The sequence below is a fragment of the Sander vitreus genome, chromosome 11, assembly GCF_031162955.1.
Source record: "Sander vitreus isolate 19-12246 chromosome 11, sanVit1, whole genome shotgun sequence".
Lineage (NCBI taxonomy): Eukaryota > Metazoa > Chordata > Actinopteri > Perciformes > Percidae > Sander > Sander vitreus.
Window position 1 is genome coordinate 17,186,216 of NC_135865.1, and position 27,910 is coordinate 17,214,125.

The following is a 27,910-nucleotide window of genomic DNA, read 5'->3' on the forward strand; positions in this document are numbered from 1 at the left end:
GTAGTTGATTCATGGTTATGGACTGCTACTGAAGCACTGCAAGAACCATCAGTTCCATTTCACCTTATCACTTAATTTTCTCAGGACAGGAGTTAATCTGCACAGTTGATCATTCATTATCTCTGCTTTGTTAGCACAGTCGCAGACCTCTACTGGACACAGATCTTACCCTAAGCTGCCTGGGGGACTCTTTACACATCCAGTAGCCTATTGATTCTGGCTGATAGGATATTGTTGTCGCAGCATGAATATATAATCAGTAAATGAGCTCACATTAACGGAGAGTTGGGTTCAGGCGTTTGAAATGAGTGGTTTTCTGATAACAACAGGCCTATAACTTCACTGATGCAGGAGGCTGCGCCAGCTGTTTGTCACCATCCAATCAGGTCAATTAGGAGTCTGGGACTATTGTGCGGTTTAAAACTTTGGTCAGTTAGACTCGCTGCAACTCACAGTGACAGGTGGTTGTATAACACCCCTGCAGCATCCAATCAAAGACCTATAGTAATAATGTAGGAATGACTTTGCATTATAAATGAGTTGCAATGGGATATTTGGGGATTCTTAACTTTTCCCTCCAGAGCTTAACTAACATTAAATACAGACGCGTGTATTACACAAGAGCCTGTTTATTCCCAAGGTTATCTATAATGCTGTATTTGGCAGGTCGTGCTCCTAATTGACGAGTTGCACTTCGTCCAGCCTTACCTGGGATCTCCTGAAGAGGAACATGTGCGAAGCTGAAGCCTTTCCCGATACAAGCTTCCCTCACATCGCTGCAATTCCGTGCCTTAAAATCTGCTCTTGCTGCAACAGACAGCACAGAAAAAGTGCAAATGATGGTCTCTAGTCTGAGCATTGTTCACTTCTGTGAAGATCCTTTTTGTTTAAGGTTCTCTGCCGTATCCTTGCTGATAAAAAAAAAAAAAAAAGACTCCCTGCAGTAGATCCGCAGGTACTTAATGACTGGGCGTTTAATGGTTGCAACTCAACTACTAGTGTCTACCAACACATTTCCCAAAGCAAAACGGGTTTCTAATGCAACCAATATTAATTAAAAGTCCCCCGGCGCCGCAGAAAAAGAGGACTGCGAGTGTGGAGGTGCCACATGAATCCAGGCAGTGCGTTTCCCGGCGTGTTGACTCAACTTCGCTGAGCAAACGAAGCCACTGGTCGCTCTGTTGAAGAGGAAATGCTGTGTGGAGAGGAGCGCTCTGTGTTCACATCAGATTCACCGGCGAGGCAAAGCGGGCCACAAAATATGGAGTGGAATCCAGCCTCTTCCCCTTTTTGGCGGGGGCTGCAGGTCGGCACTTACCAGCAGAGATGTTGTAGGCCTATAAATAAATAACAAAAAATACATAGGTAGTATGGTGGGTGAACTGTCTGTGAACTTACTGTAATAGGCTACACATAAAACACACATACAGCTGTACATGGACTTCTAACTATTACAGGGAATCTGTGAAACTCTGTAGGAATATTTTAAATATTAGTAGTGCAATAAGGTAACAACTTCTCACTACTCTAAATCCTTATTGGTCTATTTATGTTGTTTTTAATATATTTCAGCATTTTTTTAACAACATATATATTTGTGCAATGTAAAATGTGGTTTATTTGCCTTCTATTTTCTGTTTCTAAATATGATTTAAAACACTTACCCATCCTTTTTTGTCCTATGTGGTTATGTTCCAGTGTTGGGATTTGACTCAATTCAGAAAATGTAAATGACCACAGCTTTTTTTTTCACATTCATCTGACACCAAAGCGAAACACCAGTCACACAGTATCAAACTGTATTAACTAGAGGATGTAAAGGATGTGATGAAGACCAGAAGGCAAGCTTTCATGGCTTTATTGATTTCGGAACAGCTTGATCCCAAGATAGATCAACAGTGGATTAACATGACTGCCATCACTGTGTAGGGTTCCTATTGCTATGGGATACCATATTTTGAAAGGTGCTTTAAAGTGACTCGTTTCAGAAGGTGACACAGCCCTGGAATATTTAGAATCAAACATCCAAATCCACTGCTTTTATGAGGTCATTGCTTTTAGGAAAGTCAGTCACTTTTGTAACCATGTTGAAAAATGCTTTTTGGTAGGCTATAATATGTCAGAATATGTCCGTTGACCACAGTAGCAGTTTTGTATCTTCTCCTGAGCCAAAAACAACATTGTTGACATTGTGAACTTTGGTAGAGGATCAAATTCAGAAACCTTGTCAAACTTCCACACAGAGTTTGAATCAGAATGCACACTCCCATGTATCTCTGTCTCAGATGATTGGAGTGTGTGTGGTCATGTGATGCTATTGTTTATGGTATCTAAGGTACAAATGCAGTCCCATATGCTGACCGTGGTCTAAGCCATCCTCCCTTCAAGAATTCTGCGCTCTACTTTTCTTGTGAGACTTTTTGACCTGGACATGTCGCAGTTAATTAACGTATCCAACTTTGAAACTCAAGGGATGGTTTCATCCAAATTAATTTTTCTAATACAATGAAAAGTTAATTTCATGGGAAATTCTCAGTTAAGATAGCTGTCAAGTTGCCTAACGGAACTTTAAAGCTGCAGGAAATGTTTATGTGCGTGTGTGTGTGTGTGTGTGTGTGTGTGTGTGTGTGTGTGTGTGTGTGTGTGTGTGTTTGTGTGTGTGTGTGTGTGTGTGTGTGTGTGTGTGTGTGTGTGTGTGTGCGTGTGCGTGTGCGTGTGTGCGTGTGTGCATGCATATGAGCTGCCTTCAGTGCTGCCTGTGCACACAATTAATAAAATGTATGCATATTCTATTTTCAGATACATTGCGTTGCCAAAACATGTTTTTACTCCAGCTCTTTTGGGATTCCCACGCACTCCCGGACCAGTCAAAGACATGTAGTCTCTCTGTGTGTGTTCTGAGGTTATATTGGGGCTCCTTCCAGCTGGTCATACCCAGCACTCCTCCAAAAGTGTAAAAAAAAATAGTCAGTCACAAACTGAAGTGCAGTTAAAGGAGACTGAGGATGCACTGAAATATTTAGTTTTATTTTTGTGGCATAACAATAAACACTGCAGCCACTGAGATGACTAAACTCCAACTTTGGTGATCACTTGACAGTGCAGAAAGCTTCAAACAGGATATAATTATACTCCAAACTGTCAACCTTTATCAATAGCTACTATGAAGAACATATTATCAGGCAAAGGCACACACACTCAAGCAACCAAGAGAAATAACTCATATTATCCAATAGTTAAACAGGTTCAGTTCACTGACAGTTGCTTAATCAGCACCTTGGAGAGCGCCACATCCTCACCAGGTACCTAAAACACCTCATCTTAGCTATGACTAATATGAAAAGGCAATAGTGCAGCTTTGAGATCATGTGCCATTGCGGAACCTTTTCACCATATCTCAGAGTGAGAACAATCACCTGTGGAGAGTCCTTATTTGGCTGCTTGTGTTTGCAACCTTATTCTTTTGGTCATCCACCTGATCCAGCATGGATCACTGCAGTGGAGACCCCTCACTGTTAAATGCTCGCACATAATATTGGTGGGTGATGATGGTCGGATGTGTTATAAGTTATGCATATGTGCATTGTTTTATATGAGCTTGTGTAAGGGGTTTAAGTACATAATATTTCAATGTATTTTATATTCAAGTCTGTGTGTGCATGTTGTTTCACTTAGCTGCAAGACCAATGTTGAAGTTGTCCCTTTTAGGTCAACCTGTAAGAGCCAAAATTGACTATAAATAATTGAGTTCAATTTGTAATTATGTTTATATTTGTATTACAATTTACTGTGTAAAAGTATTGTGTTTTATTAGTTGTCTAGGTTATTGTGCATGTGCAGTTGGCTTGATAAGAACAAAATAACCCTATGATCAATTAAGAAGGAGGCCAGCTCAGTTATGAGTGGAACACGTTTTATATTAAAAGTGAAGAAGTGTTCTTTTCTCAGAAAAGCTCAGAGGGGTTTTATGTTTTTGGATGGAATTTAAAATGCAAATGGAGAATGTAGATAAAAACTAACTGATTTCTGCCTCGCCTTTGAATCATGACAACAGCCATAGGAAAATTACTTAATATGTGAATTGTCAAAGTGTAACCTGACTGGAAGTGGTCTGATCTCATGTGTGGAAAGTAATATGAACACAGCTCTCTCTCTCTCAACGTATGGGCACTAAAGGCTATATGACACTATATAAAGTCAGCGTTTCCCTATGGTCCCTTCATCTTTCTTGTAATGAAAACAGCGTATTGTTCTGCAATCTGATATTACTCTTGTATCCGATCAACAGCCTGCCTTAAGATGCAGCTTGCCTGAGTTTTTTTTTGTTTCAAGTCCACATGTATTGTTCCTAAATGTGGTCAACACTGTAGAGACATGTCATGCATGTCGAGTTCTTGGTGTAATCCAGGACTCCACCCTCTCTTTCCATACGCACAACAAATCTATCACCAAATCAGCCTTTTTTCATTTTAAAAACATCTCCAGACTCCGGCCATTACTCTCTGACAGAAACCCTCATTCATGCTTTTATTACCTCCCGTTTAGACTACTGCAATGGAGTCCTCTCTGGGGTCCCCAGCAAAACCCTAGACAGGCTCCAATATGTCCAAAACTCTGCCACCAGGGTCCTCACCCACACAAAGACCTGGCAGCACATCACCCCAACCCTCACCCACCTTCACTGGCTCCCAATTAAGTCCTGTATCACATATAAAATCCTCCTTCTCACCTACAAATCCCTCCATGCCCTGGCCCCACTGTACCTCTCTGACCTCATTCCATCCATACACCCCACCCCGAAACCTGCGGTCCTCAGACACTGGCCTGCTCTCCATACCCCACACCAGACTCTGTACCTTCTGAGACAGAGCCTTTAGTGTTGCAGCCCCATCCTTATGGAACACCCTTCCTGCAGATTTACGAAATGCTACATCCCTGGACATTTTTTTTAAACAACATATGATTATCTTTGTCATTTTAGTTTGAGAGGAAAGTTATTTGCACGACTCTAAGAGGTTGCTTGTCAAGAAAATGTAAACAAGGGTTGTTTAACCTACGTAAACAAATTAACAATGCTACAGTTTTCCCTGTGAGCACATGCTCATCATATGTTTGCGCATTTCACATACCAACCCCATTTGTGATATGATTCAACTCTCCACTGGATCAGCTGATAGGTTAGTTTCACCAACTACCCAAAAGTCCAATAAATATGGTCTCAGGTTAAAAAAGAAGAAGAAGAAGAAGAAGAAGAAGAAGAAGAAGAAGAAGAAGAAGAAGAAGAAGAAGAAGAAGAAGAAAGAAAAGAAAACTGATATGTAATTCTCTCTCTGGTAACAAGTATAGTTTGGAAAGTTTGCAAAGAATGGTGTTTTTTATGAGTCAGACAAAAGACCAATTACACCTTCACAATCACACCCTTCTAGGTGTCCAGTTGTTGCAGAAGTGATTGTGAAATATTGTGATTGTTATCTATTGCCCAATGGGTTTCTGAGGTTGGTCGGCCGTGGGGATGTGCAGGGATTGTCTGTATTCAAATAAGTATTGAAATTGATTATGCCTTTTTTTCCCTTTGACATCTTTCTTTCTTGCTTGCTTATTAAGTATGCGATTCATTCAGTAGTTATGGCAGCTCTGCCTGAAACTATGTTTATGTAAGTGTTCTTGAATTGTTCTCAGTCTGTAACCAAGAGCGCACCACATGAAGTATGTATTTGTGTTTGGTCAGTTAGCCTTGAACCTTAATGTTTACTAATATTTTGGGACATTTTTGGTAGCTATTGAAACCTGTTGTACCTCTGAGCTTTACTCCCTTTAAATCCTTGTCATTGCTATTGTTGAAATTAAAGGCATAATTTAATAAATAATAACAAAGAATCTAAACAACCCAAACAATACTCAGTTATTTACCTCAGTGGCAAGTGGTTTCTTTACATGCTGGTAAAATTAAGAACAGTTATCCGAGCAAAGCATTAGTCCAGTTAAGATGTTTATATAGGACTGTTGCATTAGTGTCCTGGGTTCATGCTATGATGCATAGTCTGAATAATGGCTTCTTCATAATACATTCTTCATAGAGCTACCATAGCAGGCTACAATCTTGTAGCTATGTTTGTGCAAATATTCAGATAAATCTGTTATTAGGAGCATGTGCAGGGATGGTTTTCCAGAGAAAGACACACCACTTTGTACAGTAGCTGAAAGCACATGACGTCTTTCTCGTTACCTAGAGAGTCGGCATGGGACAAAAACATCTGTATTGTAATATTTGGTGCACATGTTTTGCTAAGATTTCTAATACACAGACATCATTATTGCTATATGTTCTGTTGTGATATTAAAGCAGAGGCGTTCCTTTCTTTCCTGCAGACATAAAACCCTTTGTCAGTTCATCACTGGATCACATTGACATTTAAATAAACAAATATGTGCTCCTTTTGTTGTTTGTTGTTGCATGTATCACATTGACTATTTGTGCAGGATTGGTCATTTCTACCATTCACCCATTTTTTAAATTCATTCTACAGTTTTTGGATGTTGAATCATGTACTCATCACTGTCATTCAAACATTTTAAATGGATTGACCACATTGAAAACACTGAAAGGAGGACTGTTCATACAGCCATTTAAATTTAAATATTTCTACCAGTTATCATACCAGATCATCTGAATGGATAAACATTAGTGCACCTACAGTCTATGCTGAACTGAGCAAAACTGCGTTTTTATACTATGCACCCTGGCCTTGGAATAATCTCACAAGATCAACTTCTTCTATAACTGCTGCTATTGTATTACCACCAATTTCAAGACATTTTTCATGAAGAGTATACTTGTTCATACTAGGCAAATATGACATTTCTATCAAACAGATAATCTATCTCAAGAGAAAGCCTGGTTATATACAGGTTGCATTAAGAAAATAATAAATAATCAATTATATTTATATCATAAAACTTGGAACTTCATAATGCACTATTAACGTTGTGGTTCCTGCTTTGACATTTTTGTTTGCTATTTCAGGAGTGTATTTTCCTACACAGATTTCATGTTGTATTGTAGATGACTCTCTTGCAGTATATTAAATATCATAGAGTTCCTTTTGTCATGATACAATACATAAAAATATTGTGGAAGTATTGTATTGTTAATTAACTTAAGATGACCCCGGATTCATAAGTGATAAAAAAGAGAGAAGAGAGAGCTAAGCAATAGACAACTCATAAACAATGATATACATCAATAACCTCCTACCTAAAGTTTTTGTATATTGCTATAAACTAGCCTAGAAATCTAGACGCACCCTAGCGGCAGCAAATTTAATTTGCAGCCAGGGGGGTCAAGGCACTCTCCCTTGGCTTGCGAGCTGGAAAAACCAAATTCTAGTCAGGCCAATCACATCATGTATAGAGTCAGTGGGCGGGCTTATGGCTGCTGCTGGGAACAGCAGCCTTCTTGGAGTTAAGCTTTTCTTTGAGAAAAGAACAAAGAACGGAACGGCACTGAAATCATTCTTAAAAAAGGAAGATGTGTTTGGAGTTTTGCCGACCAGATACAGCAAAAGTTTAATCTATCAACTAGCTCTGCTACCTTCTTCGTTGCTCTGCCTGCTTGTAGCGCTATCCTATTGCGTGCAGAGGGAATTTGAAAGACAACCGTTTATCCCGCCACTCGGATTGAGCACTGCCAATGGTGAGTTCCCAGACCAAACATCTTGATGTGGGTCTGGCTTGTCAGGCTAGCTATAAACCGCACAAACCTCCTAAACACCCCTTCTGAAATACAATAAAGAGGACAAGAATACTTCTTAAAAATCTTTTAATCTCGCTCTGAAGCTCTTCAAGTGAAAGAAACTCACCACAAACCAACTTACTTCGAACTGAGAGCCTCAATATTCAGTTAAAAAAAATCCTTTCAACTATTTAATGCAGTGAACTTTTCAACCTGCCAAACCAACCCACCCCTCACTTGGGGATTCTGAACATTTAGAAACTGGGAAATAAGTGCATGTGAAAAAGTTGTAGTGTTTGTGTTTTTTTCTATCAGCCTCTAAACAATTCTTATTTGATGTCTATTGTTTTAGTTGTGTTTTCTGGCATTGAACAATTGAAATGCCTCCCAGGGAGAAATAGCCTGTACCAAGCTATACCTTTGGCAACTGTGTCCCCATCTACACATCTAAGATTTGACAACAGGCTTTTGCATGAGTAGTCTGTAAGCTGTGGGGAGAAATAACATCTACTGTTCTGAGGACACGGACTCTTTATCCACTCCCAGTGAAAAGAGATGTTTCAGCAGAGGACCCACTGAGAAAGGAATAAACAAACACTGGCTTCACCGATGCTAAATAAGTTGCCTAATCAAAACAATTACACAGTTCTTGAGCCCAAAGGGTTACCTGGTCGCCAAATCCTTCACTGTGTGAACCCACTCCCAAGCCTGCATCGAGAGTGGGCACCTGTGGATTTTACTGCAGGTGAGGTTTTATCAAATTGCTTGTTGAGCTCCTCTTGAATTGCTATTGCCTACACCGAGACCACTTCACCATGGGTGTCCTTTAAGTATGAGGCTCAAAACAACTTAATGGCTCAACACAAATAAAATCATGTAACGTTTTAAGTCATGTATTCTTATTCTAACCCACTAATGTGTCTAAAATGCAAAAAGATGATGTCATATAGGAGGTAGCCTATTTAACATTGTCATTACTCACAACAACATATGGCACATTATTTTTTTTAAGAAGAAAAGGAATACCATTCTAAGCAGAATTTGAAAAGGCTACATTTCTGAACAATTCTGTGCCCACAGAAACAACAAAAGTTGCAGACAAACTCAAGCTCAAATGGCAGTTAAAACGGAGGCACTGAAATAATAAACACCAATACAAATTCCTTGTATGTGTAAAAAACGTACTTGGCAATAAAGCTTTTCTGATTCTGATTCTGATACGTTTCAGTTTTAGTGTAAGCACTGAATGAAGTTGAAGTGTCACTTTAAGTTTAAGTGCTGAGTGAAGTCCTGAAAGCTTTTGAATTGTCATTTGAAGAGAAAGAGATTAAAGCAATTCAAGTGTCAGTTGACATGTACTGTAAGTGGTAAAAGTAGTTTAAGTGTCAGAGAAAGGGATCAATGAGTGTACTGTAAGTTGAACTTTCATTTATATGGGGTCATCAATTTGACTGTTGAATCTCCTGTGAAGCTGAGGAGCTTCATGTTGATAGTGTATAAAATATTATAATATTTTATATTATATGGCAATATCAGTTTTCCTGTAGGGATAACATGACTCATTAAAAATCGAAAAATAAAACACCTCACTTGTACACAGTTCTTTTAGCTGCAGATTGTAATTATGTTTAAAAAAAACTAATCGCATTCCACATCAGGTGCAAAGCTAATTGCCGTCTCCTGAAATCAAGTCAAGTGATTCTAATGAAATCAGTTTGAACTACATTTTCACTGAGGGTTTCCTTATTGCATATTTTAATGTGCAGACTTAAGCGCAAGTAATAATTTGCTATACTGTCACACATTAATATTGAATTTATGTTTATGATCTTATTTCCAAAAGGTTCAGATTACGACAAATAAATTAAGATAATTTACAGACCATAATTATACTCTAGAAAGAAAATAAAACCTTAATTATAATCAAATTTAATCTTAAATCACAATATCCTTGATAATTACAGGTTGTTCCTCCGTTTGGGATTGCTGTACAAGGATGAAACTTAAAAAACAAAAATATACTTAAAAAAAATACCTACAAACCTTAAATACACTGATTGGGACAGAATCAAGTCTTCTCCACTTTTTTGGGCTTTGTTGTAATAAACCTTTTATTATGTCATAATTATGTAAGATAGTTTCCCAAAGTCATGTATCTCAAAAAAAGACACAAAACCAGCACATAAAGAGCACAGTATGTTTCTTCTCACTGCTGGGATGAAACTGTTGTACAAGAAGTTGCTGTTGTTCCTTCATTATAATACACATAATACTTAAAGGAGACTTCCGGCCAATTTTTACGTTAATCTTGATCGCTATAGCTACGCGAGTACTTTCGATAGAAAAAACCCCGACCCAAATCAGTGCAGGTAACACGGAGAAGCTGCAGCTACGTACTACAAGCGTCCCCTGAGCTAAAACGGCAGTGGTCGGGACAAGTTTTAGAGTGCCTTTGTGCCTCTTAACAGACACAAAATGCAATTAATATGTCTGTGCCACATGAACAGGGCCCTTACGTGTCAACAAGATGCGTTTTCAACTCAGACATTGTTTAAATTCACCTACCCTGGTCCCTGTCTCGATCCTGCTGGTAGCTAGCTTGGCTTCTGTGATAATCATCCCAATAACAATCCATGGAGCGGGGGTGGTGTGGCTATGTTCTCCAGAGGACAGGTCATGTCACGTCTTGAAGTGTATTCCCCCCTAAAATAAACAGTAGTGCGGTAGTAGCTGTTAGCTGCTTGCTGCCCTCCGGTGAGTGTGTACAGCCAGATAGCCGTTAGCCGTTAGCTGCTAGCTGCCGTCCGGTGAGTGTATTCAGCCAGGCTTCTGTGATAATCATCCCAATAAAAATCCACGGAGCGCCCGGTGGTCTGGTGGATGTTCTGCATAGGACAGATCATGCCTTCGCAGCGAAAGGTTTAGATTATTTCCCCCTCAAAATAGGTAATTGAGCACTGTAGTGTTTATGACCATATCAGTGACTATGTAACTACATGGAAACGGGATAAACGATGTCTGTGACTTGCACAGTAATAGTGTTACTGAAGCTTAGCTGTAGCATTGCGCTGTCTCCTGGGAATTCAGTTGTAGCAGGAAAAGGTAAACAGTAGTGTGCAGATTGGAGCATAGTGTGTGAAGAGCGGAGTTGTTTATAAGGGAAGAAGCTTGGAGTAACATAACTATGGAGAATATAGCAGATATACAACACACGGAAGAGCCTTTTGAGTTTGATGGTCGTCCTTATTTATTTGAACCCGAGTATACAGACGAAGAACTAGCCTCACAAGAGTTGGAAAGAACGAGACAGACAGAGGGGAAACAGGCAGATGAACTTGATGCTCCAAACGCAAGCTAAAGCTAGCCTTCAGTAACTGGAGGACATAGCCACAACACCACTGCTATTGGGATGATTATCACAAAAGCCTGGCTGAATACACTCACCGGACGGCAGCTAGCAGCTAACGGCTAACGGCTATCTGGCTGTACACACTCACCGGAGGGCAGCAAGCAGCTAACAGCTACTACCGCACTACTGTTTATTTTAGGGGGGAATACACTTCAAGACGTGACATGACCTGTCCTCTGGAGGACATATCCACATCACCACCGCTCCGTGGATTGTTATTGGGATGATTATTACAGAAGCCTGTCTGAATACACTCACTGGACAGCAGCTAACGGCTAACGGCTATCAGCTAGCAGGGCAAGCTAGCTACCGGCAGGATCGATACAAGGACCAGGGTAGGTGAATTTAAACAATGTCTGAGTTGAAAACGCATCTTGTTGACACGTAAGGGCCCTGTTCATTGCACATCGAAAGTACTCGCGTAGCTATAGTGATCAAGATTAACGTAAAAATTGGCCGGAATTCTCCTTTAAGTATTTATTATATAAAGACATGTGCATCTGGTAGAATTATACTTGTTCACTGTACGGTGTTAATTATATCCCATAGTCAAGTCAAGACAATTTTATTTATACATTTTTATTTATATTGGCCTCAGGGGGCTTTACAATTTACACAGCATACCCTCTGTCCTTTCGACCCTTGTTTCCGATAAGTATGAAACTACCCCAAAAGGCAAAAAAATTGAAGAAACCTCAGGAGGACAGAGACCCAGATCCAACATGTGGAACATGGCACGACAGCCAGGAGAGAGAGTGAGGTCCCAGGACGGCCAATGGTCTGGCACAGAGAAGCCTTAAAAGTAAGAGAGAGGGAGAGGGAGGGAGGGATAGATAGATAGATAGATAGATAGATAGATAGATAGATAGATAGATAGATAGATAGATAGATAGAAAGAGAGCTAGAGAGAGAGAGAGAGGCGCACAGCAAATTCTTCTGACTTCTTATGAGCTAATTAAATGTCATATTTGTACCCACACCTTACAGGTACATACAAAAGTGCAAAATTAGAGCCATGGGTGATATAATTGTGCGTCTCTGCGTCAGAACTCCTCTCCGTCTTCTGTGAAGTATGGCCAGAGAGGTCCCACACATCCTCTACAAGCCCGAGGCAAGGGAAGACTCTGAATATGTTTTTGTTACTCATTCTTCATCACCTCAGCAATTGTTTATTGCCTTAGAAACAAACATGTCTTTGGGGCATGTCTTGGGCAAAGTATGAGAAGGGAATCCATTATATAATAAAGAACGATCAACAGTTTCAGTATGCAAATACAGCAAGTAACAAAACACATTTTCTCCTTGATAAATCCTGTGTGTCTACTCCAATCGACTGTAGCATAGCCCTGTTCAGGTAAACCAAAATGAACTGTAGTTTGTAAACCTCAAAAGCAAAAATGTAATTAACACACTTACACAATGCACAGTTTTAAATTATAATCCTTTCCAATCTTCTACAAAGCAAAGCCCATACCCCTTTCCCCCTGGGACCCGCTGATTTAGAAAATGAATTAGCATTCTCCTAACATTGGTTGCAGTCTAATCTGAATGTGGAGCACCGCGAGGAGAGAAATTCGACCTGACAGAACCTGCAAACACTAGCAAACAGCCAAGGTAAAGCAATAAACCTGGGTAGATTAGCACATAAAGATAAGTGTGCTGTCAGTAGACCTGCCAATTTCAATCATTTAACTTTAGTCTGATGGCCATAGCTGCCCCAGTCTAGTCTGGGCTCATTCATGGTAGTGGTGTTTAAAGACCGTGGTTTGTTTCAAGTACAAACACTTAGCTGGCCATAATTAAGAACGTTTGCTAATTATGTTGCTGTAGTATGTCGCAAATATTTAAAGATTGATTACTTAAACATGTGCTCATGATTACATTTAATGATGAGTAAATAAGTGTAATCTCTGCAATTACTCTCTAATTAGTTTCACATGCAAGACACTGACTGCGGATGGACAGTTTTATAACATTGCAGGCAACAAAGCTACACACATCTATCAATAAAATGACACATTTATATTAACTGACATTACATTGACGTGCAATTTATGCGACCCTCCATTTCCTGGGATTGCATGCAAGTTAAAAGTCATTAGTTTTCAACCAGCGACTTGTTATTTTATATCTGCATTTGGATCTCCATGGCATTTCTTCATTCTACTGATGTTCAGCGAGACAGATTTAATATGCTGTGCAATCCTTCAAGCTTTGCCCCTTCTCTCCTCCCAAGGCATCTAATGCAGCATAATGAATCAGTGGAAGATACTCTTAGATGAATCCTGTGTCAACGTCAATGGTATGGATCTATGAAACTTCCAGAAATGATCCAAAACTTGTCGTGCATTTTGGTATACTATACTGCTGTTATAAATGTCAGATGAATTGATTTAAAGTTATGTATTAAGCTGACTAATTCTCAATGTTTTTTTATTTAATTGCTCAGAGCAATTAAATAAATGCCACACAACATGTCGTAAAATGATGGTTGTGTAACTTTAAAATCATAAATTAATGTCCATAATGCAATAATAATAATAATAAACCTAACAGCTTTAGGCTGAGTTTAGGGGCATCCTTTTTTCTCATTCACACCTACTCATCTGCACTTTTTCATGAAAATGCAGCCGTGAACAAATTTCCTCTTATTCTGTCATTTAATTTAATTAATTTTTGAATTATTTTTTCAATGATTGAAAAAAGACATGGCAGGGATTTGTTTATCATTAGGGTAAAAGGGGAATGACAAGCTGACACTGGACCTTGAACTGGTTTAAAACCACAACAGTGATCCCAAACAGACTAGTAATGATGTCTTTTCTGCCAATTAAGTTTCATGCTCTTCTAAATGTCTAGAACCTGGCTCCGCACATCACGCAGACAACCCAGCTGAACCCTAGGCAACGTTTGGATGGTTAATTCAGTTTTTCATTCATCACGACTGTGCCGTCATGAACAGGAGCGGGATGGATCAATACAACCCAATTAGAAACACAGTATCGCTCAGATCAAAGGCCTACTCCCATCTTAGAAATCTGACTACTAGACAATACATTAATATAGAACCCAGTTGTTCTAGTGACAGTGGCATCCCATCCTTTGACACTCCTCCACTGCCACTGCCAGAATACCAACAGTCTTTCATTGTTATAGCCCTTATGCAATCAATTTCAATCTAAGGCTAGTGGTCAATCACTTTCCAATGGCGGACACACAGAGCCTGCAAATAAGAGTGGGGGGGGGGGGGGAGATGTGCTTGACAAAGCTCCTGTAGTCCAATGCCTCTTTGCTGTCTGAGGTCTGTTGTGCTGGGTTGAGCAGACTATAGCACAGGGGGTTGTAAACAACACAGCTGGGACAAACAAACCAAATCCTGACACTCCTCTCTGGTTTAATCCTTCGCTGGCTCTGTATCTGCCAGAAACCATAATGATTTGGACTATTTTGGGCGCCTGGAAGATGTTCTGAAAATATATTGCAAGTCAAATTAACTGTGGAAATTGGTAAAACACACCTGATAGCTTATAAACACAGATAAGACAAGATGGATGGGAACAGAGAAGGCGCAACGAGATTCAGACTGCTGCTACTGAAATGTAAGCGCTCTGATAGCATGCGTTTCATTTGCGTTGCTCTGTGCACAGGCATGTTTATGAAAAAGCATAGGCATGAAAAAAAAGTGGAAAACAGCATGTATGCATGTCAATGTGTGAGCATTTGTGTGCTCAGGATTCATTTTCGCCACCAACGTCCAAGAGGCAGATTCCAAAACTAAAATCACTTCAGTGCACAATTCATGCATTTTACACAAAAGCAGTCCAACAATCAAGGTCAGATTATTACATTTCCTGACTTCTGTTATTGCCATTGGATTCCTGTAAACTTATGCTGGACACTTAAATCGGTTGCCTTTTTTCTGAACGATGATCAATCAAATCAAAGATTCCTAAAATTGCACCAGAGTGATGTAAACATCACTTTACAAAGCTCCTTCTATTAACAAAATTACAGCATGCGCTTCAGTATTCAAATTCAGTTCCTAAGACATATTTACATTTTCAAAGCCCTTTCACCAGGGATATCCTCAGTGTATTGTCTCAGACATTCTTTGCAAGAAACATCAAGAAAAAAATTAAATAATTGTCTGTCTTTCTGTGCCTCAACAAAGGCCACCACAGAAAAGTTGATGGTGTATTTCACAGATGCACCAGCAAGAGCATTCATCTTGTTCTACCCAAGGCACTGCGCCCATTTGTTTTGGCATACTTCTCAAGATAAACACAAAATAAAAGCAGTTTATATGCCTACTGTGTAGCCAACTACACATTTTTGGGATATAATAAACTGTGTTTCAATTTATGTACCAAGAAAGGTTTGCTCTATGAATTGCACCCATTTGTTTTCATGGCAGATGGTACATATCCATTAACCTATATTTTGCCTAGAATTTCTTTTTTTTTTACCTTAATTTCACTTTTCTGTCACAATCTTGGTACATGCTGCAACATCAAAGTACGTCTACTTCAGTCTTGGGCCTGTCATGTGTTGAGGTTGCATGCGTGTCTCATTGGGTGTGATAGTTCAATAATAACACCTGCACCAGATTAATAACTGGTCAAAAAGTCATACGGTATTTAATTGATACACTTGAGCATTTCTTAGTTTCAGGTGAAAATGTTCTATCTGACACGCCCTGAAAATAAATCAAAAAGCTGTGAACAAGTCCAGAGGGGCTGTGAATCTTCTTCTGATTAAAGTGAATTTCCATCAAGGAAGTGACACGCTCTGAGAATTCAACACTGCTAGTATGCAAGGGTCCAGGCACCTTGGGGACCCCAAGTCTAATTTGCTTCAAACCTAAAAGGCAGATAATAGTGCTGATCTGACAGCCAGCCAATTCCCAGCTTCCCTCATCAAGAATACATTCAATTTCTAACATCAAACTGCTTGCAACAAAAATGACTTTGAATGAATGAGAGTTGGATGTGAGGGGAGGGGGCCTTAAGGATTCCTTGATATACACAGTTTGAATCACGATTAGCCTCAATATTCTGAGCCTATGTATGGTCCAACATTTTAATTAGACAATGTTTTATTGGAAAGTCACAAACTTATTCAAGCTTGAAGAAAAAGAAAAAGGTTAATAACCAGATTTCTTCATTTAAGTTTTTCAGTAAAAGGTGAGGTTAAGATCAAAATGTAGTCTTATGTTGTAATTTCTGAACAATCTCTGGCAAGAATTTCCTTGGGGATTAATAAAGTTCTATCTTATCTCTTATCTTAAAAGTTGTTCTATTTTGTGCTGTGGTACTTTTTCAACTGACATGCTCCTTTGGCTGGCCCCTGTTACAGTAGGTGCAAGTTTCAGTATAGTGAATATACTGAAGATGTTGTCAAGCACGGCATTTTAGAGTAAATGATATGCATCATGTTCCTTTTGCCCTACATTTCAGGGGAAAATATTATAGAGCCAATATCACTGGAACTTTTCTGTCTATCCACTTACATTCATTCAGATAATAATAATAATAATAATAATAATAATAATAATAATAATAATAATAATAATAATAATAATAATAATAATAATAAACACATTGCATTAGCTAAATATAGTTTGGAGCTTGGAATGACACTAGGATTATATTTTCTAACCGAAGGTATTGATGAAATATCTGCAAAATGTTGCCATTGTTGAACATAACTGGCAGGATAAAGGGTTGGATCATACTGGAGGTGAAATCAATGCGGCTGCAGTCAAAGCCAAAAATGATGTAATTCAAGGGCGAGATGATAATGGAATTAAAAAGTAAATGGTACATTATTCGACTTCTATCTGTAAGAAATTGTGTCTGCAATTGACAGATTTCTGGCAGTTTACAGTGGCCTGTAATTTAAATAAATAAACCGTAAACTAATTAAAGAAGAGAATCAATGGGCCAGAGCAGAGATCTAATGAGGAAGCCATGTACATCTTAATGGAAATGTCTAACAATATCATGCATGGCCATTTTGGAAAGTGAGCTTTGAAGCCATCAGCACCTATTGAGGTCATTGTGTGCCTGTGAGGCAGGAATAATCTTAGCTATCACATCCTTAACCCGAGGCTGTGGTGGAAGTTTGGTCGAGTGATAGTTATAAAATATAGCCTCTAAATTATGGCATGGAGATAAGGATATGAGTCATTTTGCAGCATAAACCCTGGTTATGTGGTAGTCCTGAAAGCTCTTGCACTCAGAACTGCCTCCTCCTTCCTCCCTGTGGCCCTGGTAACAACCTACAAACACTCTGCACGTTAGTGAGAATATAATAGAGCAGAGAAGTTTTTTATTTGTTTTAAATTTTGATCTATTTTAAGCAGGGTGACATGGACATGACACATGGCTTATGACAGGTATCTTATCTGGCTTTTAAAATTGTGATGGCTTTTCAATTTTATGATGTATTTTTGATTGCTTTTTGTAAGTCTGTTTAAAGTGAGAGCAGTGAAGTCAGTCCTGCATTGACAACCATTCATCTTACTTCACTGCAATGTGCTAAATAATCAACAGGTCTTATTGTGACCTCAAGTTAGCATTACCTTTATTCTTATTATAGGACCTTTCCACTGCAACGTTGCCTGTAGCCTTTCCTGCCTGACACATTGTTTTATTTTTTAATATTGATCTCTCTTTAGGTATGGCCAAATAAATGCTACAGCTTTGTTTTTGTTTTCACAGTGCTATTTTTGTATGTTGTTCTACTGAGTTTGTATTAAAAAAATGTATATCAATTTTCATTACAGGGTGTTTATAGCAGATGTCACTGAGTGCCTGTTTCATGTAAATGAGTGTGGCCTTCCTCCTCCCTGCACTTGGTGGTCATTGAGTGTGCATTTACCTCCCGTTGGTTTGCTGTGTGTGTGTGTGTGTGTGTGTGTGTGTGTGTGTGTGTGTGTGTGTGTGTGTGTGTGTGTGTGTGTGTGTGTGTGTGTGTGTGTGTGTGTGTGTGTGTGTGTGTGTGTGTGTGTGTGTGTGTGTGTTATTTAGGTGCTCTTGGTGGTCTTCCAACGTCCACTTGTCCCGTCCTGAGGTAATGAAGGTCCATCCAGATTTTATAGTTTTTGTATGATTATTTATACTTTTTATGTAATACTAGCACTGGCCAGTACTAATTTGTCAGCTGGCTGTGTAGGATTAGGTAACAGTTTAGAGTACAGCCCACAGCCATAAATACATATCATCATTTAGTATATACAGGGTATCAATAAAATACTTATTTAGTACTTATACCAAGACAAATATGTATGTACTGTAATTATAGTGCAATCACAGTGGATGCACAGTGTAAAATGAAATGGTTTCCTGTTCACCCCTTTTTCTAAGATACCTAGAATTTTAGTAATTGTAAGTTAGGAACTTGTTATAAAGTATGACGTACATTTGCCCATCCTAAACCAAAATCCACATCAGTCTTCATTTACAAGCTTACCCGGTCTCTCTGGGCTCTTTTGCTCAGTTACAGTGAGATGATGTGGACTTGCTCCGTTCTCCCTCCATTACTGAGATGGCGCTGCCACAGAGGTTACAGCTCATTAATTCAAAGCCTGTATGACTTGTACTGGGATGACGGAGGTTAAGACAGAGGTTCTTCATTTGCAGAAGAATAAATAGACCTTGTAAGCAATGCTATACACTTCTCAGTTACTTCCATTAGTGTGTACAATTCTTATAGGTCAATGTAAACTAAAATGATGCTCGTTTGATGAGCAGCTATTGCTCGTGGTGAAAATCTTCTGTAATAAAATCATTTTGTTTTCTAAGGAAAACAGACTCACCCTGAAACAATACTTTATAGATGCTCTTATGCATCTTTAGATATGCCTGAAATACAATCCACCCACTAATTCATCAATAAGCTCCTCAAGCCTCCTGTTTTCATGTAATCCCACGCATTTCTATAGTTGGAGTTCTTTGATTTCCTCTGTTCTTTTACAATTCAATGCATGCATAAAGCTCTTCAAATCTCTACATTGACATGTCATTTATAGGTGTATTCCACTGTGTAAAGAGTGCAGTGTATTTCCTGGTAAGTTGTGAAAAGAGTACAGGGTTGTGCCATCAAGGCAGGCCATGATAAACTGTACTGTAGTCTTCACAATGTTTGGCCCAATCCACTGTGATGGCTGTCTTTCTGGTGGGCAATGCACTTAAGTCCTTTCAGAATTTAGTCTGGCAGCATTGTTTCATGTAAAAACTGTCAACAGACAGTTAATCTCGACCAGACTCTACAAGCACTCTTTGGATCACATTAGTGGGAAGACTGATATACTTTGAGGACAAAGACATATAGCTGTGTGTGTCTAACACAGAAGATCTTTCCAATGAATTGCAGTGGAACAGAGAGCTGTTGCTGAAAAGAAAGATTAGTTTATTTGTGACAAATGGTACATCTTTAGCAGCAGCCAGTGATGTGTGTCATCCAGAGTTAGCCCCAGCTGTCTCATTTGACATTGCCTGCAGGAGTATGAGTGTCATATGTGATGTTCAGACAAGTGGGGTCAAACCATCAATTCTCCAGACTGAAGATGGTGACAGATAATTGCTTGCAGCTTTACTTTGTAAACCTTGCGAGGATGGAGCTGAAATATTATGCTAATTCAGACACTTCAGAGTAATTAGGAGACATAGTAATCTAATTGTAGCTCAGAGGGGAGTCACTCTGCAATGACAAATTATATGATTCATTGGCCACAGTGGAACTGTAAACGTATCCTTTCCCTGTGAGTGAAGTAGGAGGGGTATTGTAAATGCTCACACCTGTCTTCAGCAATGTGCATTTACATGTAGAGTTATGTGGAATTACATCAGTGACAATCTTTGGCTATTTTAATACATCCAATACAGGAAGAAATAGATGTTAATAGACTTTTACAACATGAGACCATTATTTGTAGAAGCAAACCATATAATGCATCATGCTAAGATATATAATTTGGCTAATTCTGATCATTGTATTGAAGACTAAAAATGGCCTGAGCATTGTCCCATTATCAAAATGTTGCTTAATTATAGCTGACCAAGTGAGAGTTTTATAAATCACTGAGGTCTTCTACTTTTCACCCACAGTGCCCACAACTGTACATAAGATGCATTGTGACAAGACCACTTCTTTTTCCCCTTTGAGACGATTTATTAATTAATAAGACACTGCTAAGAGGCTTGTGTCTTTCTCCTCTCGTGTGGTTTCCTCAGAGAAAATCATTGTGTCATTTGAGCTGTCAGTAAATCAAGGTTTTATTTCACAGAGACCTCTGTATCAAACATTTCATGTAGCGTGTAAAAAGACGATGAGATTACATACCCACTCAGATGATCCGAGATCATGGCACATGTGTTAAAGAACGTTCAACCACTTGTTATGCTGCTTGAAGGAATAATACAGTGTTCTACACTATAATCTACAACCTAGATTGACAATGCTATAACAAAACTCACTGTCAGACCAATACAGTCATGAGGGTCAGGCCGGTATAAACTTAAATGGGTCATGTTACCTCAGGTGACCTGGCTTCACAACTATCCTGCAAACCCTCGTCATGCAGTGCTCAGCATTGGTGAGCAAGAGAGCCAGAGAGGGTGAATAAAATAAAGCAGCTATAACCACAATGAGCAACTACTGTAAATGTTTCCCAATCTATTTATCACTGCAGCCAACAATAAAATCAGTGGAGCATTCCTTGAGTTGATCTCTGTGTCACTGTGACATTCTCATGGATAGATGATCGCTCATGAATGCAGAACACAAAAGATGTAATGCCAAAAGGAGTTTTTCTTCAAGCGCACGTCATCTAGTATGTGTTTGGAGAGAATATGTTCTTTGAAGGGAAATGAGTTATGTTCAGAACTAAAATGAAAGCTTTGTGTCTCTTCGATTGAACATAACTCAAGCAGTGAAATGCCTTTAGTGAGATAAGACTAAGCCAATGTTTCATGTTGCCATAATAAAACATAAGAATGGGCTAAAAAGACTCAGCTGCAATCTTTTCTCTTCTTTGTCTGTTGGAAAATAAATACATATTTCTCTAAAACTGTATTTTATGTCTTAAAGACACACAACGCCACACAATGTTCTGTCATTTAAAATGTCAGTTTTTTTTTTTTTTTATGGCCATGGCTAGAGGTGTAATTGAGGACAAACAGTAAGGTATGGATGGGTGAGGAATAAGGATGCGTCAGGCTATGTGCTATTCTTGTAAAACTGTGAATATGCTTTCAGCTAAGACAGTAAACAGAAACAGCACAGAAACTGTTAATAAAGCTGATGTTTCAACAGTGAATACATATGAAACAGTGGTTGAGGTAGATGGTAGCCTCCATTTCATCATAGCAATAGTCAATCAAATGTAGGACCACATTTATCATAATACTATTTACTTTTAATAAGGATCTTCACTTCAAAGTATTCCTTTTCTTTTTTTTAAAGAAGGAAATACTAAAAGGATATCTGTATTGGCTTTCACTTGGTTCCCCATCTGCCATTTAGAAACCCTCAGAAAACAGTTGCTGTATTTGTTCTGTAAACAGCTTGTTTTCTATTTTGTGCTATACAGTAATCCACCAGATTTCCCCCACAAAACCCAGTCTGGTGGCAAAATACTGTAAAAATGCTGTGTGTGAAGGCCATTTTATTTTGGTTAAATGCTTTGCAGTACAAGTGAGGTGTAATGGCTGTGATCTGTTACTGTTGAACCACCAGCGAGTGAGGATAATGGAGATATATCCAACATGTGTTATATTACAATGTTTGTTATTGCCTTCCAAAACATATATCACAGTGCCTCTAAAACTGCTACAAGTGACTGTTACAAAAACAATTCCTAAGATAATTTTCTGAGATGCCACCATAGTAAAGGTATACTTTTTCGATTTTAATCCAGCTCTGTGTCATCTTTGTGTGGGCAGTGTGTTTAGATGAACAGTGTTTGCTTTCCTTCCACGGCCCCAGTGCACAGAGCTCGGAGCAGTCTGGCGGATCTCAGCAGACCTCTGTTGCTCTGCTCAGCTGTGAGCTACATGAGTTTTGTGCACATAGATTTATCACGTAACTCTGCAGCTGCCCTCAGCTCTGTAAAGCATTGTAGCGTCTTTCAGCTCACTGCTGTTTTAGAATTACAGTCCACAACTTCACTGTTTTAGTTCAGTCTCACTGCTCTCATCAACCTGTTTTTAGCAGCAGCAGCCAGTTATTCATCACTCAAAGGTTTTTGATAAACACACTATACTTTACAGTACAATACATATACGCCTATATATTAGCTAAGCACTTATACATATGTATAGGTAGGTTAGTTCTGAGAGGATAACACACATGAAATGAGATATTCGATAAAAATCATTGTACACCAGAAAAACACAAACGTGAAATAGCAGATTATAGTGTTGTAGTGCGACCAAATGGGACCAAAAGCCCAGATGGTACATTTTGGATAATCCACACCATATAATACTGATGGAATACACACAGATGTTTCACCACCATTTGCCCAGTGTGGTCTTTCAAATCCCAAACCCAAGAGAAAGTAGTCAATTGCATTGTCATCCAGCGTCTCTAAATCCACGAAAAGACATTATGTTCCTCCATACTGCAATCTGGACAGAAAACTAAGAAAAGTCAAGTTTGCATCATTTGATGTTGTTGGCAAAAGACTGTTTAGGAAGTACACAATCACAAATAAAGTAAAACAGTGTAGTTGTACGAACTCGACATCACTGTCCCCTCAGTAACACCCCTGAAATTGTCTCTCAGACTGCAGGGCCAGAAAACTGTAGAGCAATTGGTGCTTCGACATCTGCAGTGCTGAAACCTCTGCCAGTACTATCTTACTGCCTGGCGTACTGGAAATTAGTTGAGCAGATGAAAAAAGATTTGAGAGGTTTTCAAGCCAAAGGGAACTTTGACTCCCCAAGGACAGGAAATGAGAGACAGGTGACAGTAGGGGTGAGTGAAAAATAGGACACAGATTGGTAGCTGGGAAATAGTGTGGTTAAAGACATTTCATGTGATTTAGCAGCCCAGTATATAACCACAGCACTGCTCTTTGTTGCACATGATGCCTTTGGGGACTTGAGACTGCAGCTTCTCACAACCATACCCAAACTGGCCTATATTTTACAAGGACATTTTTGTTGTTGTTGGAGATTTATACATCAAGATCCACATATAACTTGCAACCACTGTTCATTGCGCAAATCATACATTCATGCTTAAATATATAGGAGTAATTACATTGTAATAGTATTTCTTGTTAAAAGGTTATATGGTTGAAACATCTTTCATTTTAAGCAAAGCGCAACAGCATGAGACAGTAGTGTGTGTGAAACATGTTATGTCATAAATATTACATGAGCTCATTTAAGGTCTAAAAGCTGTCAAATTCTCAAACACTGTGTGTTGTAACTTGTAAGATATCCTTTATTTTGGAATATGTGTAAGTCTGTATTATTAGCAAGAATTATCTACTTAGGATTACTGATATAATTCTAACTAACTCAAATAAATCACTAGGGTCCATCTTGACATCACAACAGATCAGGTGTGTACAGTATATTAAGCAGTCACGAGATTGTTTCCTAATCTTGAATGGACATTCTTTGGATTCTGTCCGTGTCTCGCGTCGCAAGCCACATAGTCAGCATGTGTTCTGGCACAAGATTGTGATTAAGCTCCTTGTAAAAACTCCTCATCAACCTGCTCAGAAAATTAATTGTTTTTCATGGCTAATTCAAAAGTGCATTAGCATAAATTGACAGCTGCGGTGTGCCATATGCATACATAAAATTGGAGTTCATTCTCTGGTCGGGCACAATCCTGGAGATAGAGCCACGGTTAACTCACAGAGGTCAGCTGAAGGAGCAGACCCTCGTCAGGGTGAATGCCAGGGGTGGATTGCAGCCTCAGCAGCATGGCTGACACAGGCTTTTTTTTGTCTGTTAGCAGAATTAAACAATCCCCTGAGACATAACATCAACACACACAAGGTCCCTTCTGAATATTCAATTAGCCCTACAAGTACTAGGAGCTAACCAGGTTTCTGTAAAATCAGTCACACCCTGATAACCATGAAAGGACTTGTACTGAGCTTTCTAGGTTAAACAATCTTCAAGCAAAACAGCAAATTGATAGCTACTAAATTGTAACCATCATGAGTGCCTTACTATCAGGACAAGAGTCTGTGTTCAGGACTTACATTGATTAAGTGTTTAAAGCCATCTGCAAAGAATTTGGGGCTATTAGATTTAGATGAAACCAACAACAGCCAAACCTCCACAAAGAATGACTCCCTTTCAAACTCATACATCCTCTTTCTCTCAAGTCCTTGACAAAGTCTCAACGGTAATTGCACCAGCGAACCCAACAAATTTAAGCATGCACAAACAGACACCCATTAGTCTGATCCTAAAGGAATGACGGCATATTGATTATCTTTTAATCTGTTAGATTTTGCTTGTTACTCAGAGGAAAGAAGATCCCATCACATCCAGACAATGAATAAACAGTCTTGTTTTTTTGGCCGTTGTGTCTCCCTTCTCTAATCCAGGGAGATTGAGGGTAATAACTGTTCACAATAAAAAGTCAGTTTTGCATAAGCCTGAGCTGAAAAATAGCAGTCATGGGTTAAGGGGCTGGTAAAATGTCTATGATTCCTAGCCATGGATGAAGACAGAGAGAGAGAGAGAGAGAGAGAGAGAGAGAGAGAGAGAGAGAGAGAGAGAGAGGCTGAACTCTGAATACAGATTAGGGAGGAATAGGTCCATGAGATGAACAACACAATCAAGCAGAAAGACAGAAAAGCCAAACACTTCTAGCAAAAACACTTCTGCGCTGAGAGGATTGTCTTAATTAGTCTGCCATGCATTTAACAACTGGCATATGCAAAGAGACAGGCATTCATTTTTCATGGCAACATCTAATAGCGCATGAAAAAAATCACCACCTCACAGCAAATGTAGGCCTAATACGATGACATGTACCAAACAGAATATTTAAATATTTAATAAGCTGAGCATGCTATCATATGTCATTGGGTAATTATGATGATTTCTATTCTACTGTAATAGCCTATGGCTGACAAAGGGCAATCAAGGGAGACTTTTCATTGACCATATAGCCTACTGTATATGTATTGAAATGAATGAAGTAACTTAATTTGGTTGAAATAGAATGATATTGATATAAAAAGACTGACAGTCTACAGCCATAGCTGAGGCTGCAAAGCGGTACTTTAAACTAAATGCTAACGCCGACATGCTAACATGCTCACTCTGATAATGCTGACACACTGATGTTAGCAGGCGTAATGTTTACCTTTAGCATGCTAACATTTGCAAATTAGCACTTTACATGAACAGCTGAGGCTAATGGGAATGCCATTAATTTTGCAGGTGGTCATAAATTAATATCAGACAAATTGGAATTAGATGTTAGATGTCAGGGTGTCCAGACTCATTAAAGTGATTACAATTCATCCTGAATTTCATGGCACTCCACCCAATAGTTTGACATTTCACTCAAATATCAACATCATAGTGGCTCTAGAGGACAAATCAGGAGATCAACATAGTCATTGGGATTTATCCCTTGGGAACCATGAATTTCATGGAAATCTATCTAGTATTTATTGAGACATTTCTGTCTGGAACAAAGACGCGGACTGACCGACATTGCCATCGCTAGAGACGTGCCACTAGCATGGCTAAAAAACTAGAATTTTAAACAGTATTTTATTGTGCACTTCCAAAATGGGTTGCATTTGTCTTCCATGAGCTTTCTTTTGTTTCGTTTAAATATTATATAGTCTTGTCAAATAATGGCTATTTAAATATTTAAACAAAACTATATATATATATATATATATACACACACACACACACACACACACACACAGAATAATGCCATATCATGATTTGGAATAATGCTGTATCAGTTGATCTCTGACAGTTTGGTCACATTATCACAACTTCAAACTTGCCATCCAACTGAGTGACAACCCATAATCACAAAGCAATCTGTGTCTGATAAAGGCATAAGATGTTCTAGACATCAGAGTAAATAGAGGTTGCTAGAGCAATCAGCATAGGCTGACAAGCAGGAATGCATCTTTGAGTTCATGTCCTTTCTGGATGCTTCCCATTTATCTTGACTGTCAAGTAAAGAGGACATGATAATGAAAGGTGAACACTCCAGTGAATGGCTCTCTGCCAGCCTACCATGCAATGAAGAATAATGAAAACTCTGCTCATTGGTCTGAGGTTGGCTGGATGTGTGTGTGTTTGTGTGTGGGATAGGTGGAGCATCCATTTTGTTTAAATCAAATCTGCCATTGTGACAACAGAATTCAGGTGATAAGGCAACAGAAAATATCCTTCCATTTTGAATTATTTATATTTGATGATATGCAGTGATATTTGGAATTAGGAAGAAAAAAAAAAAAAATTTGTTTAATTTGCCTACTGCTTTATTCAGTTTGGACTATCAATTCATTCACCATGCAGTTACCCTTAGAAAAGCACTTTAAGTGTACAGATACCTCCCTCTGCTGGAGGAAGGGGGAGCTGCACAATCAATCCAAAGGGACAGTCCAAATGAACAAACTATCCATAGTACCAACATTTAAAACCCATCTTGCAACCACCCCCACACTGATAGGCCTTAGAGTACAAGGAACAACACCCACCAACAGCTACACTGAAAGCAAAGTGTTTTTATACAGAATTTGTGAAACATGTAGTGCATACTTTTTTTTTTTTTACACTTTTGATAATCAAATGTTCAACTTTCAATTGAAAATGAATTGTCTTACTATATTCTAGAAATTATTTTTTACCATCATGTTTTACAGCAAATAACAGTTTGGTAAACTGTATGACCTTAATAACAATAACTTCTAAATAATAAATTATCTGGGCATGTTTTGTGTTGACTCGATTCCAAAAGGTTTTCTTTTAAAGACGATGTAAAAATCATCCCAACTCACGAAGATCAGAGATGTAGTCCTTCCATTTTTCATGGTTCTCCACCCTGTGCACATTATTTTACCATAGCTCAACCAACCATGCACCAAGCTTACAAGGCATTTAGAAGCCAGAGACAAAAGGTAAACCCTCATATAACAAAATAGTTATGTAACGGTATAGTGAAGAAAATAGCATGGGTTTTGCATTGAAGGGAACCATTTTAAAAAATGTATAATTAACAAATGTTGACAATCTTAGACAGCCCAGACACTTGAGAATTTTAAAATTGAGGGAACATTAACAAAACATTGGTAAGTGTCCACCTTCATGACTAAACTTAATTGATTTACCAAAAGCATTGTATTTATATTCTGAAGAATTTCAAACATAACACCCCAAAAAGGGGGTATATGAATTTTTTTACAATTATAACAAGTACATTCTTTGCAGGAAAGCACTCTTTTAATCTGTTCAGACACTCAACCAGGATCAATAGGTTATATATCTGGTGAAAAAGCAAAAAATGCCTCAGTGAGGATGGAATGGAAATATTTATTTTTAAATGCTGAATTTGTCAAACCCTATCATTACAGGAGCATTAGTGACAAGATGGAGATGGTGACATAAGGATGAGATTTCAAAAGTCCAATACAAAATGTATACTAGATACATGTGGGCCATTACCCTTTGTGCAGAACAATTCCCCATGTCCTCAACAGGCCGGGACAAGTGCAATACCACACAAGTACAGAGCATTGCTACCTCTCCCAA

General features: G+C 38.7%; 1 protein-coding gene across 1 annotated transcript in view; it reads right to left on the reverse strand.

The window, feature by feature from the left end:
• gpc6b (glypican 6b) overlaps positions 1 to 859 on the reverse strand; it is a 96,468-nt gene extending 95,609 nt beyond the window's left edge. The window contains exon 1 of the mRNA XM_078262810.1: positions 709 to 859. Within this exon, the coding sequence (XP_078118936.1) occupies positions 709 to 859 (151 nt within the window). The remainder of the gene's footprint in view (positions 1 to 708) is intronic.
• Positions 860 to 27,910: the final 27,051 nt, after the last annotated feature.